Source organism: Pseudorca crassidens, chromosome 11 (assembly GCF_039906515.1).
Source record: "Pseudorca crassidens isolate mPseCra1 chromosome 11, mPseCra1.hap1, whole genome shotgun sequence".
NCBI classification, from domain to species: Eukaryota; Metazoa; Chordata; class Mammalia; order Artiodactyla; family Delphinidae; genus Pseudorca; species Pseudorca crassidens.
The window spans coordinates 44295555-44313473 of NC_090306.1; the positions used below are offsets into that span (position 1 = coordinate 44295555).

Below are 17919 nucleotides of genomic sequence, written 5' to 3' on the forward strand. Positions count from 1 at the left end.
TTATGTTTAATGCTTCACACATCGGGAGAATTGATAAATTGGAATTAATAAATTTTAAATTTAACTTCAGATGGTAAGACCCAAAGATACCTGGAGAGGTCTAAGGAAAATGAACACAGAGATCCGAAGTTATAGCAAATCAGTTCTATAAAAGGAGGCCAGATTGAGGAACAATAGAGAGTCATTTTGAAAACTAATAAGCCTTTTGTCCAGACCAATTATAACTTAGTTTTCCTCCTACCCCTGTAGCATTTGGTAGTTTTTAACTATTGATCATACATGTTGTTATTATTTTTTAAAATCTGTAATTGGACTGTGTTTCAGCTTTTCTAAGGTAATATCTCATTTGCTCTCCCATTTCCTGGTTTCAAGAAACTTGATGGGAGTTTTTATCAAATTGAGCATATTCTCAGACACTGAAACTGGTCCTTGAATTACAGTCCAAGCTATTCAGGCAGCTGAGAACTTTTCTTTAACTTAATACACATTTATTGAGTGCCTACCCACTAGGCACAAGTCACTGTGATAACAACTGAAGCTAGAGAGAGAGAAACTCAAGTCACTGCCCTCAAGAAGATACAGGAAAACAATACACTATATTAAGGGTTGCGAGTAGAGGTGGACTGTGGGAGCAGGTAGGATAGGCACCCAATCCAGTGATGAAGGAGGATAATGAGGAATTCGGGCTGGAGGAGGTAACATCTGAACTGAGTCTTGAAGGATAAGCTATAGCCAAATAAAGGCAGCAAGTGGGGAGGCAGAGTTGTCTATTCTGGAAACTGCAATTTATTATTAGGATGTAGGGTTTAAAGGGAGAAAAGTAAAAGATAACTATCTGTGGCGGTCTGAGCCAAGGACAGATCACTAAGGGCCTTGATGTGTCAAGCTAAGAATTTTGGACTTTTATCCAGAAGGCCAGAGAGAGCCAATGAGGTGTTTATAGCAAGGAAATAACATGCTCAGATTTGCAACATAGAAGATTATTCTGGTAGTCATGTAGAAAATGGATTGGTGCAGGTAGGGAAAGAAAGGTAAAACCTGGGACAGGGAGATCAGTTGAGAGGCCTTTGCAGAAACTGCAGTGATAGAGCAAAGCACTTTAACCAACGCAGTGACAGGATGGAGACCAGAGACAATGCATGTAAACTTGGGAGAGAGTAAGATGTCAATCGATAAGGAAGGAGGAATCCAAAATAACTCGTAGATTTCTGACGTCGGGAGTTAGGTAGATGTGGAGTCATTTACCAAGATAGGGAAAAAGGAAGAATGGATTTGGGAAAGAAGATGCTGTGTTCCATGTTGGTCACGTTCATTTGAGGTGCTGTGGAGGTCCAACAGGCTGCTAAATATTTAGGTCTCTGCCTCGAGAGCTCTGGCCCAGAAATACACATTTGGGAGACATTCTTTTAAAAGTGGTAGTTAAAGCCATGGAACGGATGATAGTGCCAAGAAAGATCACGTAGAGTGAGAAAAGGCCCAATGATGGAGCCGTAGGGAACACGGGCATTCAAAGCCTGAGGGAGGAAGAAGAATCCACAAAAGGGAGAAGGAATGACTGGAGAGATAGCGTCAAAACCAAGAAGGAGCTTGGGCATAGAAATCAAAGGACGAGTTTTAAAGAGGAGGGAGTGCCCAGCAGTGCCGAAGGCTACAATGAAGCTGAGAAAACAGGGACTGGCTAGCGTCTGTGGTATCTGGCAACCAGGCAGTCACTGGTAACCTTGGTCAGAGCAGAAGCAGTGGCAGCTATGGGGGCAGGAGGCAGAAGACTGGTTCCGGAGAGGTGTGATGGGAAGTGTGACCGAACAGAGGCTACTCTTTTTAGAAGCTGTATCTACACATAGAAAGGAAAGAGATGGGATAGTAGTTAAACGAGGGATGTAGAATTGAGGGAGACTATTTTTAAGACAGAAGAAATAAAATATTCCTGAGTAGAGGGAAAGTTTCCAAATAAAGCAATGAGGGATAATGGACAAAACAAGGTCACTGAGAAAGTAAGAGGGGTGGGGATCCAGAGAACAGGTGGAACGATTAGCCTTTAAGGGGAGGAAGCACATTTTTTCAAATAAAACTGGGAAGAGGCAAGATCCTGATAGTAGAAAGTTAGTAGAGGCCTACTACTGATGACCTCCTTCACTTCTCTGAATCTCCATTCTCAGTCTACAGAGATGAATATTCATTTCTGAGATAATCTCTAAAATAAATATGATAGAGCTGACAAAAAATAACATGGAATCTGCAAATAATGGGAATTCCTAAAAAGCAGATGTAAGAGGGAAATTTACATGAAACTCATAGAAACAAAGACTAAAAATAAAATAGTTGTATTCAACTAAAAAAAGAAAAAAAGGGCCCTCTACAAAAGTAGAAGGAAGGAAATAATGAAAGGCAGAAATTAATAAATACAAATAAAGGAAATGTAAAAGGTTCAACAAAACCAGAAGCTGATTTCTTAAAAATAACCTAATCTCTAGTAAAACTTGTGTATGCACATGCACACACACACACACACAAAAAAAAACTAGTAAGGAAACACAAAGGAGAATATAACTACAGCTACAGTATTTTTTTAATCTTGAGGGATTATTAAAATATTGCAGTAAATTTGAATTTTAAATGAAACATAATTTTCTAGAAACTATGCGATTTGAAAATTTCACTCAAGAAGTAGAAAAATCTGATTTTTACCAAACCCACAAGAAACAGGTAATCCTTTTTCATATATAAAATAAAAAGCCACCCAATTCATCGTACAAAGTTAGTATAACCTTGATACCAAAATCAGACTAAGGCAGTGTTTTAAAATTCTAAATAATCTCACTTGTGAAAAGATGCAAAATTATAAAATCTAGCTGTTTTGGTTATCTGCTATGTAGTACACTGCCCCAACTTGGTGGCATAAAACAAAGTCATGCATATATACATTCTGTGCATCATGAATTAGGGCACAGTGGGAATGTCTTATATCTGTCCCAAAATGTCTGGCCTCAGCTATGAGGACTCTTAGGTCTGGGGGGGATGATTTGAAAAGCTTGGGGCCAGAATCATCTAGACTTCTTTGCTCACATATCTGAAGCCCAGGCTGGGATAACTGGAAGACTGGACTCAACTGGGACTGTTGACCGAAGCACTTTAATGTAGCCTTTCCTCATAGCTAGGACTTCTTACAGCATGGCAATTGGGTTCTGAAAAGGAGCATCAGAAGAGGATCATGTTAAGCTGTAAATGTCTCATCCACTCTTGGAAGGCATGCATGTTCCTTCTGTTGCATTCTACTGCTCAGCCCAGATGCAAGAGAGATGACTCTACATCTTGATGAGAGAGAAGCAAAGTCACATTGCAAAGGAGCATGTGGTTTGGCAGATACCTCTGTGCATATGTCTGAAGATATTATATTGGAAAATTCAGTCTTCCACACTAGCAAACCAAACCCAGTAGTGTATAAGAAATAATACATGAAAATCAAAGAGGGTCAAATCAAGGATGGTTCAATATTAGAGAAATCTCTTTATATAATACCGCTTATCAACAGCTTAAAAGAGAAAGCCATATGATTATCTCATCTCAACAGATTCAGGGGGGAAAAAAGGTAAACTTCAACATTGACTAATGGAAAAAATTCAAACAGCAAGGAATAGAAGAAGACTTTTTAAAAATTTTTTATTGAAGTATAGTGGATTTACAATGTGTTAGTTTCAGGTGTACAGCAAAGTGATTAAGTTACATATATATGTATATATTCTTTTTTAGATTCTTTTCCATTATAGGTTATTATAAGATATTGAGTATAGTTCCCTGTGCTATATAGCTATACAGTAGAGGTCCTTGTTGGTTATCAATTTTTTATATATAGTAGTGTGTATATTTTAATCCTAAACTCCTAATTTATCCCTACCTGCCCCTTCACCTTTGGTAACCAAAAGTTTGTTTTCTATGTCTGTGAGTCTGTTTTTGTTTTGTAAATAAGCTCATTTGTATTATATTTTTAGATTCCACATACAAGCAATATTATATATTTTTCTTTCTCTCTCTGACTTACTTCACTCAGTATGATAATCTCTAGGTCCATCCATGTTGCTGCAAATGGAATGTTTTCATTTTCTTTGTGGCTGAGTAATATTCCATTATACATATGTATATATGTCCCATATCTTCTTTATCCGTTCATCTGTTGATGGAGACTTCGGTTGCTTCCATGTCTTGGCTATTGTAAATAGTGCTGCTATGGCGCATGTATCTTTTCAAATTATAGTTTTCTCTGGATATATATGCCCAGGAGTGGGATCACTGAATCATATGGTAACTATATTTTTAGTTTTTTAAGGAACCTCCATAGTGTTCTCCATAGTGGTTGTACCAATTTACATTCCCACCAACCATGTAGGAAGGTTCCACACCCTCTCCAGCATTTATTATTTGTAGACTTCTTGATAATGGCCATTATGGCTGGTGTGAGGTGGTACCTCTTTGGAGTTTTGATTTGCATTTCTCTAATAATTAGAAATGTTGAACATCTTCTTATTTGCCTATTAACCATCTGTATGTCTTTGGAGAAATGTCTATTTAGATATTCTGCCCAATTTTTAATTGGGTTGGTCTTTTTTTGTTTTTTTTTAAATATTGGGCTGTGTGAGCTGTTTGTGTATTTTGGAAATTAATCCCTTGTGGGTCACATCGTTTGCAAATATTTTCTCCCATTCTGAGGGTTGTCTTTTCATCTTGTTTATGGTTTCCTTTGCTGTGCAAAAGCTTTTAAGTTCAATTAGATCCCATTTGTTTATTTTTGTTTTTATATCCATTACTCTAGGAGACAGATCCAAAAAAAATTTCTGTGATTTACATCAAAGAGTGTTGTGACTACGTTTTCCTCTAGGAGTTTCATAGTATCCATTCTTACATTTAGGTCTTTAATCTATTCTGAGTTTATTTTCGTATATGGTGTTAGAAAACATTCTAATTTCATTCTTTTACATGTAGCTGTCCAGTTTTCCCAGCATCACTTATTGAGGAGACTGTCTTTTCTCCATTATATATTCTTGCCTCCTTTGTTGTAGATTAATTGACCATAGGTGCTTGGGTCTATTTTCTGGGCTTTCTATCCTGTTCCATTGATCTATATGTCTGCTTTTGTGCCAGTACCATACTGTTTTGATTACTGTAGCTTTGTAGTATAGTCTGAAGTCAGGGAGCCTGATTCCTCTAGCTTCATTTTTCTTTCTCAAGATTGCTTTGGCTATTTGGGGTCTTTTGTGTTTCCATACAAATTTTTTTAACTTTGGGGAATTTCCCTGGCAGTCTAGTGGTTAGGACTCAGCGCTTTCACTGAAGTGGGCCTGGGTTCAATCCCTGGTCAGGGAACTAAGATCCAGCAAGCTGCATGGCATGGCCAAAAAAATTTTTTTTAATTAAAAAAAAATAATAAACATTTTTTTGTTTTAGTTCTGTGGAAAATGCCTTTGGAATTTGATACGGATTGCACTGAATCTATAGATTGCCTTGGTAGTATGGTCATTTCAATAGTATTGATTCTTCCAATCCAAGAACATGGTATATATTTCCGTCTGTTTGTGTTGTCTTCAATTTCTTTAAGCAGCGTCTTCTAGTTTTCAGAGTACAGGACTTTTGCCTCCTTAGGTAGGTTTATTCTTCGGTGTTTTATTCTTTTTGATGTGATGGTAAATAGGATAGTTTCCTGTTTGCAGATGACATGATACTATACATAGAAAATCCTAAAGACTCTACCAGAAAACTACTACATCTCATCAATGAATTCGGTAAAGTTTCAGGATACAAAATTAATATACAGAAATCTGTTGCATTTCTATAAACTAACAGTGGAATAGCAGAAAGAGAAATTAAGCCTTCTTTGATAGATAGATCATCTGTTACAAAACTACAATAAAAAATACTTAATGGTGATACTTTAGAAGCACTACCATGAAAGTCAAGATTATGATGAGGATGCTTACTGTCTATCACTGTTTCTATTCAGCATTGTACTTACTATTATAGCTAGCATAATTAGGGGAAAGAGAATGAGCTATATGAATTGCATACAAAGGAAGAAAAACATTAATATTTGTAGACAGTATGATAGTCTGTGTTGAAAATACAAGAGAATCTACAAATTTAAACAAATAGGAATTTAGCAAGATTGCTGAATACAGGATAAACATATAAATATCAATAGCATATGTCTCTAGTTTATGATAATGGTGGAGTTAACTTGGTCAGATTAACCCTCCCAAAGATAGAAATAACTACATTTGAAAAATGAAATGCAATAGGTGACATTTGTGTGTTTGTGACTTTGTGTCTGAGGACATCCCCATAACTCCAAATAGCTTAAGTGGTAGAGAGCCACACCCTATTGGCTTAAGGTGTAAAAGGACAGAGTCTCAGGTTGGCAGAGCAGCCAGAGAGTAGTTAGGTGAGAAATCTATGCAGGGAGAAAGCCTCAGAAGATGTAAGTCCCCAAATCTGCATACAGAATCTGTCAGAATCTTTGACTAATAGCTAAACTAAATTATGTGGAGAAAAACCCAGAGTTCCTGGTGAAACAGAGCATCAGCTAGAAGCTGAAAGAGTTAAGCAGAGATTTCAGCCATTGTCCATGACAGAGGAAAACGAGATGGGAAGTTAAGCCCTCTCAAATTAACTGCCTTCTGGAATAAAAATCACTCTGTAAAAGAGTATAATCCATCCCAATGATAAAACTACTAGAAACCTGAAGAAACAGAAAAATATGACTCATACCTAAGGAAAAAGAAAATCAGTCGATAGATACCAACTGCAAGATCACTCAGATGTTACAATTGGTAGTCAAGAGCTTTAAATCAGCCATTTTATATATATATATATATATATATATATATATATATATATATATATATATATATATACACACATACATACATACATACATACTGGGACTTAAAGGGAAATATACACAAATGGATAAACAGATAGGGAATCTAGCAGAGAAATAGGAACTATAAAAAAGAATCAAATGGAAATTCTAGGACTGAAAAGTACAATATTGAAATGAAAAATTGAGGAACTTAATGAGCTTAACAACAGATTGAAGATGGTATAATAAAGAATAAATGGGGCTTCCCTGGGTGGCGCAGTGGTTGAGAATCTGCCTGCCAATGCAGGGGACACAGGTTCGAGCCCTGGTCCGGGAAGATCCCACATGCCGTGGAGCAACTAAGCCCATGCGCCACAACTACTGAGCCCACATGCCACAACTTCTGAAGCCCACGCTCCTAGAGCCTGTGCTCTGCAGCAAAAGCCACCGCAATAAGAAGCCCATGCACCGCAACAAAGAGTAGCCCCTGCTCTCCACAACTAGAGAAAGGCTGCGTGCAGCAACAAAGACCCAACACAGCCAAAAATAAATAAATAAAATAAATTTATTTTTTTAAAAAAAGAATAAGTGGACTTGATGACTGATTATCAGTCTGAAGAACAAAGAGAAAAAAGACTGAAGAAAAAAATAATGAAGAAAGCTTTAGAGTCCTTTGGAGTTCCAGGTGGGAAAGAGAATGGGACATAAAAAAATATGTGCAGAGGACTTCCCTGGCAGTCTAGTGGTTAAGACTCTGTGCTCCCAATGCAGGAGGCATGGGTTCACTCCCTGGTCAGGGAAATAAGATCCTGCATGCCACATGGTGCGGCCAAAAAAATAAAATTAAAAAATGTGCAGAAATAGTGGCAAAGCTCCCCATATTTGGAAAGACATATATTTACAAACTGAAGAAACTCCAGGAACCCCAAGTGGTATATAGAAAACCACACTTAAACATGATCAAGGGCAAACAGCTAAACTTCAATAAAGCAAAAGTCTTAAAAGTAGCCAAGGGGAAGTGACACATTATATACAGGAGAACAATGATACAATTAATAGCCAACTTCTCATTAGTAATAACAGAAGCCACAAGAACAAACACAGAATGATATATTTAGAGTGCTGGAAGGAAAAAAAAAAGCTATCCAGTTCTATAACTCATCAGACTATCCTTCAAACATGAAGGTGAAACCTCAATCCGATAAAGACCGTCTATAAAAACAAATTCACTGCTTACACCACACTTAATAGTGAAAAACAGGATGATTTCTCCCTAAGGTTGGGAACAAGGCAAGAAAGTCTGTTCTTACCACTTTTATTCAACATTGAATAAAAGGCAATTAGGCAAGGAAAAGAAACAAAAGGCATCCAGATTGAACAAGAAAAATTAAGGCTATCTCTAGTCCCAGATGAAATGACTTGTATATATGAAATCCTAAGGAATACACACACCCAAACTATTAAACAAGTTCAGCAAGGTTGCAGAATACAAGATCAATAAAAAAGATATTATTTCTATTTACTAGCCACGAACATTCCAAAAATGAAATTTAAAAACCAATTCTAGGACTTCCCTGATGGCTCAGTGGTTAAGAATCTGCCTGCCAATGAAGGGGACATGGGTTCGAGCCCTGGTCTGGGAAGATCCCACATGCCGTGGAGGAACGAAGCCCATGCACCACGACCACTGAGCCTGCACTCTAGAGCCCGCGAGCCACAACTACTGGAGCCTACATGCCACAACTACTGGAGCCTACATGCCACAACTACTGGAGCGCACATGCCTAGAGCCCGTGCTCCACAACAAGAGAAGCCAGCAAGATGAGAAGCCTGCACACTGCAATGAAGAGTGGCCCCTGCTCACTGCAACTAGAGAAAGCCCACGCGCAGCAATGAAGACCCAACGCAGCCAAAAATAAATAAATAAATAAAATTTTTTAAAAATTCTATTTAAAATAGCATCAAAAGGAATAAAATATTACTTATTATAACCAAAGTACAAACCTGTATACTAAAAACTATGAAATCATTGATAGAAACTAAAGACCTAAACAAACGGAAGTTCATCCCCATGTTCATGGATTGGAAGATTTAATATTGTTAGGATGGCAATATTCCCCAAATTGATCTACAGATTCAATGCAATCTCTATCAAAATCCCAGCTGACTATTTTGCAGAAATGGATAGAGTGATCCTAGAATTCATCTGGAAATGTAAGGGACTCAGAGTAGTCAAAACAATCTTGGAAAAGAATAATTAAGTTGGAGTACTTACACATCCATATTTCAAAACTTACTACAAAGCTATAATAAGGAGAGTGTGATACTGGCATAAGGATAGACCTATCAATCAGTGGAATAGAATTGAAAGTCCAGAAATGGGAAAACCTCTGAAACTGTCCCCAACCCAGCCAAGTTAATAAAACAATAACAATATTAATATTGCATCTCAGGGGGGAATGGTGGAGATTAGTGCCATTCATAAGAATGTCAGATTCAGAGGCGTTGGTCCTTGTTTAAATTCACCAGTCTGGTCCCTGCAGAAATTCTTGGATCCTGGGGGATGGCAGTGCACTACTGCAAATTCAACCAGATAGTAGACCCAATTATAGCTGTTGTACTTGTATCTTTGCTAGATCAGATTAATAAGGTCTCAGGTACATGGTATGTAGCCATTGATTTGACAAATGTGTCTTTTTGTATTCCAATGAAGAAAGAAAATCAGTTCTCATAACAAGGAAAATAATTTGCAACTATGTGTGGTGATGGATAGTAACTAGACTTATTGTGGTGATCATTTTGTAATATACACATATATTGAATCTGAAAACTAACAATGCTATATGTCAATTATATCTAATTTTTTTTTAATTTTTTAAAGAATCAGAAGTAGTTCACATTCACATAGAAGGGACAGGAACATACATTTATAGCTTTGCCCCAGAATTACATTACCTGACATCACTCTGATCAGACAGACAGAACAAGAAGTTGTTAGTACGCTGAAGGTCTTGGTAAGCTGCACGCAATCCAGAGGATGGGAAATAAACTCTATGAAAGATTCAGAGGTCTAGTGGTCAGGGGCGTGCTGACATATCCCCTAAGACAGAAAAAAAACAAATGACTGCATCTTGCATCCCCTTTCTCAAAGAAGGAAGCACACTCTTTGGTAAGCAGGCCTCTTCAGGTTCTGGGGACAGTACATTCTATGCCTAGTAATAATGCCCATGAAAAAGTAATACCAGGTGACAGCTTTAAGTCAGGCATGGAGTCATATGATATTGCAGATTCCGTGGAGGTGACAGTCGTGGAAAAAGAAGCAGTGGGAAGTTTATGGCAAGACCCAGCAGGAGAATCACAATGCAAGCTATTGAAATCCAGGAGCAAGAATATGCCAGTTGTAGTAGAGAATTGTAAGCCTTTTGAAAATAGCGACTGGTGTGCTACTGGGCCATGATAGAGATTTAAAACTTGACCAGGGAACCCCAAGTGACTATGCATCTGGAACTGGCCATCATTGGCTGGATTCTGTCAAATGCACCAAGTCGTAAAGTCAGATGGGCCCAACACCAAGACGACATAAGACAGGAACATTACACCTAGGACCAAGCCTAAGCAGAATCAGAGGACACAAGCACTATGCGTGCAGAGACAACCCAGAACCCACTGTTACCCACTGCAGTTGCACCTAAGTGTTCTTCACTCAGCTCACACCTATGGCCATAGTGGTGCATGGGGGTGGCTCCAGCTGAAGCAGGTGTAAAAAGCCTGTTTGGCTATGGGTGGGTTCTGACCATTCTCAGGGGTAACTTTGAAAGGCAGTTGCAGTGGAAATCTTCCCAATTGGCAGATATTAATGTGATCACCCATTTTGTGTGGAAGGAGAAGTGGCTCAAAGTGAGAATATATATGAACTCATGGGCAGCGGCAAATGGCCTGGCCAGTTGGTCAGTGTCTTAAAAGGAAAAAGACTGGAAGATTGGCTGCAACAAGGTCTGCAGTAGAGGTATATGGATGGATATAGGGGAGGGAAGACAGATGATGAAGATCTTTGCTTCATATATCAATGCCCATGAAAAAGAATTCACCATGGAAGAGACACTGAACATCCTAATAGACAGAATGACTTGGCTGGCTGATGTCAGCCACATACTGGCCATCTCAGTATCGGCACGATAAGCACATGAATGGAATAGATACAGTGGTAGAGATGGAGGCTATGCAGAGGCCCAATGGCACGGACTCCCACTTACCAAGGCTGACGTAGCTACTGCTGTCTCTGAATCTTCAAGTAAATATTGACAGAGACCAACACTGAGCTCCCAAGGTGGCACTATTTATTTAGGAGACTAATTGGCCACTTGATAGTAAGTTGACAACACTAGGCTTCCTCCATCCTAGAAGGGCTAGTGATTTGTTCTCATGTGAATAGACTTACCTTTTCTGGATAAGAATTTGACCATCCTGCCCTCTGAGCCTCCCTCAGCATCACTACCTGGGGGCTCACAAAGGGGCATGATACTTGCAGGCTGCTCTGACCAACATAAAGAAGTTTCCTCCAGGAAGCCGAATTTCATTTCCAAGCTGTCTTGCTACAACTCTGTCATCATAATCTTGAAGGTAAATAACTTGATTGCATACACTCCAACTAGCACAATAACTAGTACTTGTCCATTGCAGGATTTTTCTAGTGGAACCAGCTAGGAGTCTACTGCAGTTCACAATGCAAGAAATAGTGATAGGTTGGATTTAGGGGATAGTGGTGAGGTACACAGAAAGGGAGGAGGTCACATGGAAATAATTTCTCCTGTATCCAGGTGTATTAGTTAGGATTCTAGAAATAATAGCAATCAAAGTAAGCCAGTTTAAATAGAAAAGTGCTATTCATTAGAATGACAAAGGGTGGCTCATGGAACCTAAGGGCTGAGGCAGGCAGCAGGTTCTAGAACTGGGGCCTACAAAGCCACTGGGTAGCTCTCAGCTCATCTGCGTCATTCACAGATGGAAGAGGCTCATTACAAAGCTCCTAAGCTTTAGGATCATTTAACTAGAGAAAGACTAATTTTTGTCCAAAGACAAATTTCCATAGGGGAGACTCTGATGGCCCAGCTTGGGTCAGGTGCCTGCTGTTGTTAAGATACGGATGACTGTGAGAAGTTTCCATAAAAAGAAGGAGGGATAGATGGACAGCCCTGTAGTTGTCCACTACTCCAAGGGCCTCACAGACTAGCTCTAGGAGTTCAATTCAAGCATAGTTAAGATGAAGCAGCAAAGTTTCAGAGCTAAGTTATCTGGGACAACTCTGTTTTAGGAGTGTTAGCTGAAACAGTACGATTGTAGTTCATACAATTCCTGCAGGCATTTAGGACCTATCCGTATTTAGGTTTTTAATTTTTGTATTTATTTTTTAATTTTTGGCTGCATTGGGTCTTTGTTGCTGCACGTGGGCTTTCTCTAGTTGCGGTAAGCGGGGGCTACTCTTCATTGCAGTGCACGGGCTTCTCACTGTGGTGGCTTCTCTTGTTGCTGAGCATAGGCTCTAGGCGGCATGGGCTTCAGTAGTTGTGGCACGCAGGCCCTGGAGCGTACGGGCTTCAGTAGCTGGGGCTCGCGGGCTGTAGAGCACAGGCTCAGTAGTTGTGGTGCACAGGCTTAGTTGCTCCGTGGCACATGGGAACTTCCCAGACCAGGGACTGAACCCATGTCCCCTGCATTGGCAGGCAGATTCTTAACCACTGCGCCACCAGGGAAGTCCCCTTAGTTAGGTTTTCCTGCGAGTTTAGACTTGAGTATTGAAAAAGGACAAAACAACAACAAAAAAATTAAGCCTATTTTTAGACCACAAAGCCTACATTTACTAGCTTTAAATAATTTCTGCCTTTTGAGAGCTACCCTGTTCCAGATACTGTTTCACAGCTCTCAAGTCCTCCACTCCAGTTCAGTCCTCTTGTTAACCCATGAGGCTTCTCAGGGTGTGCAGCCAGTTCATGTTTTTAGCTAAGTTTCCAGCAGTTATATTGCAGTATCTTCCATACTAATATCCAACATTTATTTAGTGCTTACTCTGTGTCAGGCATTGGCTCTAACTTTACAGGTGTTAAACTCATTCAATCTACAAAACTCCATGGGATAGGTAGTATTGTTAAACCCATTTCATTATAATGTCCCTCTCTCCTAACTAGAAAACAGTACTGCAGGAGAGCCCATGAGGTGTCACCACTGGCTTGACCAGTTTATTTTAAAAGTTACCTTTGAAAGGTAATTGAAAGTTAAATTTCTTTGTTTCACTCTACTTCCTCCCTTCTGAAGTCAAAGAACTGTCCATCTGGTTTTTAAAACTCTTACTATTTGGATAGAACTATGTGCATCATAACCAATACTTCTTTTTTTCCTTCATCTTCAGTTATTCCTCAAGTTGCAGAAGAGTAGTAGGTACAGCTTGTGACACTTCTATGAGAAACAAGGCCAGTGGAAATACTTGTGAGTGGCAGTGTTGCACAGCATAATATTTGATTTAGACTTAAGATACTTTATGGGTGGAAGAGGAACTAAAGAAGGAGCAGTCCATTAACATTTTGAAGGTTTCAGTAATTTAGTTTCTTTTGATGGTTGACGTTTTTCAGTCTCCCCATCCCTCTTGTCCTGATCAACATTTGTTAAGCATTCTGTCTTCTAAGGAAGAAACAACTGAACAAGAAAAGAACAATAAACTTAGAACCAGCCTCCCAGCCATTAATATTCTGGATTCTAGAACGACTGTCGCTGGACTTTGTTAATCATGAAAGGCCGACGTCTGAGAATCTCTTCTCCACACCTTACTTTTATAGGGCACTTTGCTTTTGTGATATATGACATTTTGATTCTTTAAATAATGTTGGGATATGGGATGAGTATTACACTTTTCCCAACTTTGATAAGAAGAGACACTTAAGAGAGGCTGGGTGATTTGCCTAATCAAAAATGTAAAGTAAGGGCAGTTGCCTATTGTAGGTTTTAATAGGTAGTCAATGAACGACAACTGATAAACATTAGTGAGTTCTTAGGACAGTCGGGCAGAGTAACTCTTGAGCTTTAAATCACATCATCTGGCCCTAAAGGTCAAACCAGGAACGGCTCTATCCACTCAATCAGTTTTACTTGGAGATCTCAAACTAGTAAAATTTCAGAAAAATTCTTGAACTTTCTATAAAGAGCAAACTGAAAGGTTTATCATTTGTTGTTTATTATCACTAGAAAGCCATCAAAGATTTTGCAAGGAAATGAATAAAGAAAAAAAATCAGAATAATGCATAATCCCTTCTCCATAAAGGTAGACACACATTAAAAAATATTTTTTTAAGTTTCTGTAATGTATTAAAATGACGGTGTGATTTTATTTTACGACACTCGATCGTACGTAACTTTTTTCTAGTTTAAAAGCTGGGGTAAATCTGTGCTTCAGCGTGACACACTTAAGTCCCACTAAGACACTAACCCTACGAGTACCATGTGGGTGTGGCTTTTTAATCCTTTCACGTGTGTTGAAAGATACAACTCAACGCAGATTTCCGGGATTAACATTAGTCTGGGTGGTAAGAAAAGCTGAGGACAAGCCTTCAAGCTTCAAGTCACTCTGTCTACAAGAGGCGGGCAGGTCAGGCGTGGGTCAAAGCCGGGGAGGACTACACCTCTAGGCCACAGCAAGTAGGGGCTGAGCGCGACGCCCCAACCGAAGAAAACTGCCCCACACCGAGCGGTCTCCTGACACCCCGAGCAGGTGCCGGCCTCCGAAAACACGTGTGGGAGCAGTGAGGACAGAGCTCCTGAAGTAAAAAGGAACCGCAGGTAACTGTTACGCCCCGCTCTCGCCAGAATATCACCTCCGCGATACTAACTCGCCACACCGGAGTGCCCCGGCACAAGATGGCGGCGCGTCACGTGCGCAACGCGGTGACGTAGGACGGCGGCTCGCAAGGAGGGACGGCCCTAACCTCACCCCCCACGCTTAGTTACTCAGTTTTGCCCCCCTTCCCTCCCCCGCCCCCGGCCTGGTGTAGATCATGCCGCCAGTGGCGGCCCTGACTGCCGAGGAAACGGTAGCCTAGGACAGTTAGCTGTTACGTGACACTGATTCTCCCCGCCCCGCCTGACCCCCGAGAAGGAGGCACGTCCCCGCCAAGTGAGGGGGTGGGGAAGTGGGTAGTGAATTCGGATCCACCTGGGAGGGGGGAGTGGAAGTTCCCACCCCGGACTGCGGCGAGGCGGCAGCCACAGGTAAGCAGGGGGCGGGGGTGGGACGGGCTCCCGTGTCCCCGGGCAAGGGGAGGGCGCGGGGGCGCGGCGCCGGCGGGGACGCCAAGCCGGGTTGCGCGCCTGGTGGGGGTCGCGCGGGGCGGCCAAGGTGGGGGAGGGGCGCGGAGGGCGCGCGGCGGAAGGGGGAGGGGCTGCTCGCGGTTCCGGTTCTCCTGCCTTGGCGCCCGGTGCCCCTTCAGTCGACGGTCTCCTCCTTCCTCCCTCTCGCCTGCTGCCCCCCCCCCAATGAAAAATAAACCGAAGACCTCCTGCCGCAGGGTGGCTTTCGCCTCTGAAGCCGCCGCTCTGTGGCCCAAGGCGAGCGCCCTCCGTCGAAGGTCTCGGGGTTGGGGCGGGAGCCGCGGGGAGGGCGGCGTGGCCTTGGCCTCCGCGCGTCTTCCGCCGAGCGCGGCCCGCGACCGGTTATGTCCGCCCGGGACCCCGCAGAGCGCGCCGGGCGCCCTCGGGGTGCGGGGCCCAGGACGCTCGCTGTGTGGGCAGAGCCAGCCCTTATCCGCTGGGAGCTTCCAGTCGAGTGGGGAGACGTAGAATAATCACACACACCCTAAATAATCACGGAAAGGTGCAGCCGGCAGGCGAGGAAGGGGAGTGTGGAGTGACAGAGCTCGTCTGTTTACCCCCGGACAGACGATCAAACTGAGCAAACGTTCTCTTTGATTTTCTCCTGTATCACGAAAGTAAGCATGGTATTTCATAGCGTCAACTACGCCGTGGAGCGTCCCCCTTGATCTCTTTACAGTTATTGTAGATGTTAATCACTAGTTGTTTTGTCAGCTTTTGAGGCGTAATGGGCTAAAATAGTCATTGGGAGCCTTTACGTTTCTGAGGCTTATTCAGCATAGATTTGGCAAGCATCTGTCAAACTGGCCTCGTTTGTGGTTAAGAGTTTGTACACTATGTTTGCTTATGTTCGCAAAATTCGTTTTATCCTGAAAATTTCATTACCAACAGAAAGATGCAGTTTTATTAAAATGCTGTTTTTCCTATAGACTTTATAATATGCAGTTTACTCGGTGTCTCAATTAGAATCACTACTGTGTTGCTAAGACGAGTATGTTAGGTCTGTTATTTGCAGTTGTTCTTTAAGGTTCGGCTTCGTCTGTGCTACATCTGTGCAGTACTACTGTATCACCAGTAGGTGGTAGTACCTTCAAAAAATGCTTTTTTTTTTTTCACATGTCATCCCATTTATTTATACTAATGAATTTTCAGCTCTAAAGTAGGGTGTTGTGCCTGAATTTTCCTGTTCCTAAAGCTAGGCTGGAGTAATTGTCTAAAGATATTTTGTTAACCATTATTTCTATCAGTTTTAAGTAGGTAAACCCAACTAAACACATTGATTTATTCAGCAGTAGTTAAGTGCAAGGTATTATATTGGGAACAGGAAGTGGTCTTTGACTCCCTAGAGCTTGCATTCTGGTAGAGAGACAGAAAACAGGCCATTACTATACTGTGATAATAAGTGCCATGAAAGGTGGGGGAAGCATGTGCTGTGGGGATACAGCCAAAGCTTCTAGACCAGTCTAAAGGAGTCATGAAAATTTGCCTGGAACTATAACTTATAGGAATAGGCCGCTTGAAGAGGAATAGTGTTTCTGGCAGACGGAATAGCATACATGAAAGCCTGAAGGTGAGAGAAAGCAGCGCAGGCACATTTGAAGATCTGAAACAAATTCAGTATGACTAATAGCAATTTTGAGGGGAGATTGTGAGTTAAGTTGTGGAAATGTTGAGCAAGAGACTTCTTGCCCACAGGCTTCTACATCATCTGTAGGTGGAGAAACTTAAGACCCTCTTCATTCATCAGATGAGAAAACTATATTTGTTGATGTTTACTATTTTACTGCATACGTGACAGTCTGCTGGGCACAGAGCATACATTCACAAGATAGAGGCCCTGTTCTTAGGCACCTTAAGACTGGCAAAAACAGACATGCCTATAAACACAGTTCAGAATGTTAAGTAACCTCATTAGAAATATCTGCAAGGCACAGTGGAACAAGCATTAAGGAAGGAAGGACCTAGAGCAGTTGGGAACATAATGTTTGGGATGAAACTTTGAAAATGAGGAGTTTGCCAGGTGGACGAGTTGGGGATGTGAAGGTATTCTTGGAAGAGGGACAGTGTGGAATGAAAGAACATGGATTTTGGCTTAAAACAGTTCTGGCTTCAGATCTTGCATTCACATCTTACTGTGAGATCCACAGAAATGGCAATTCCTTTGATCCTCAGTTTACACATCTCTAAAATAGGGAATCCAAAAACATAATAATAAAGAATCCAGGTGATGATATATAAAGAACTCTTAGTTTAGTGCCTAGCATATGTTCCTTTCTTAACAAGCTTTCTTAAAGTGCCATGCCTTTACTTTAACATTCTTCATATGTCAGCAGGATCGCAGCCTGCTGTGATTTAGCTCCCCAAATTCATTCCCATTGATGGTACTTTTTTTTTCTTCTTTCAGTCTGTTTATTTTATTCATTTGAAATCCAGTTCGATTCTTTTTTTTTTTTTTTTTTTTTTTGCCACGCTGCGTGGCTTGCAAGATTTTAGTTCCCCAAACAGGGATTGAACCCTGGGGCCACGGCGGTGAAAGCACCGAGTCCTAACCACTGGACTGCCAGGGAACTACCCCATTGATGGTACTTTTGAAGCTGTGTTTCACTGCCCACTTGTGATTCTGCCCAACTTGGGATTGTTTCATGTTAAGCTTCCATCTGCTGCCTTGGGCTTACTTTATTTTTACAGAAAATGTATGCATAAAATTCTGTGTTGAG

At 41.1% G+C, this 17919-nt stretch overlaps 1 protein-coding gene across 9 annotated transcripts in view; it reads left to right on the top strand.

The window, feature by feature from the left end:
- The first annotated feature begins 14814 nt into the window (after positions 1-14814).
- The window catches only part of ATF1 (activating transcription factor 1), a 54355-nt gene continuing 51250 nt past the window's right edge, over positions 14815-17919 (top strand). For 2 of the 9 annotated variants that reach the window (XM_067696522.1, XM_067696526.1), the window contains exon 1: positions 15281-15439. In XM_067696522.1, coding sequence (XP_067552623.1) covers positions 15368-15439 — 72 coding nt within the window. In that variant the 5' untranslated portion in view covers positions 15281-15367. Of the gene's footprint in view, positions 15104-15277; positions 15460-15671; positions 15820-17919 lie in introns of those variants that run through there. The other 7 variants (XM_067696523.1, XM_067696527.1, XM_067696530.1 and 4 more) reach the window with 7 other exon arrangements.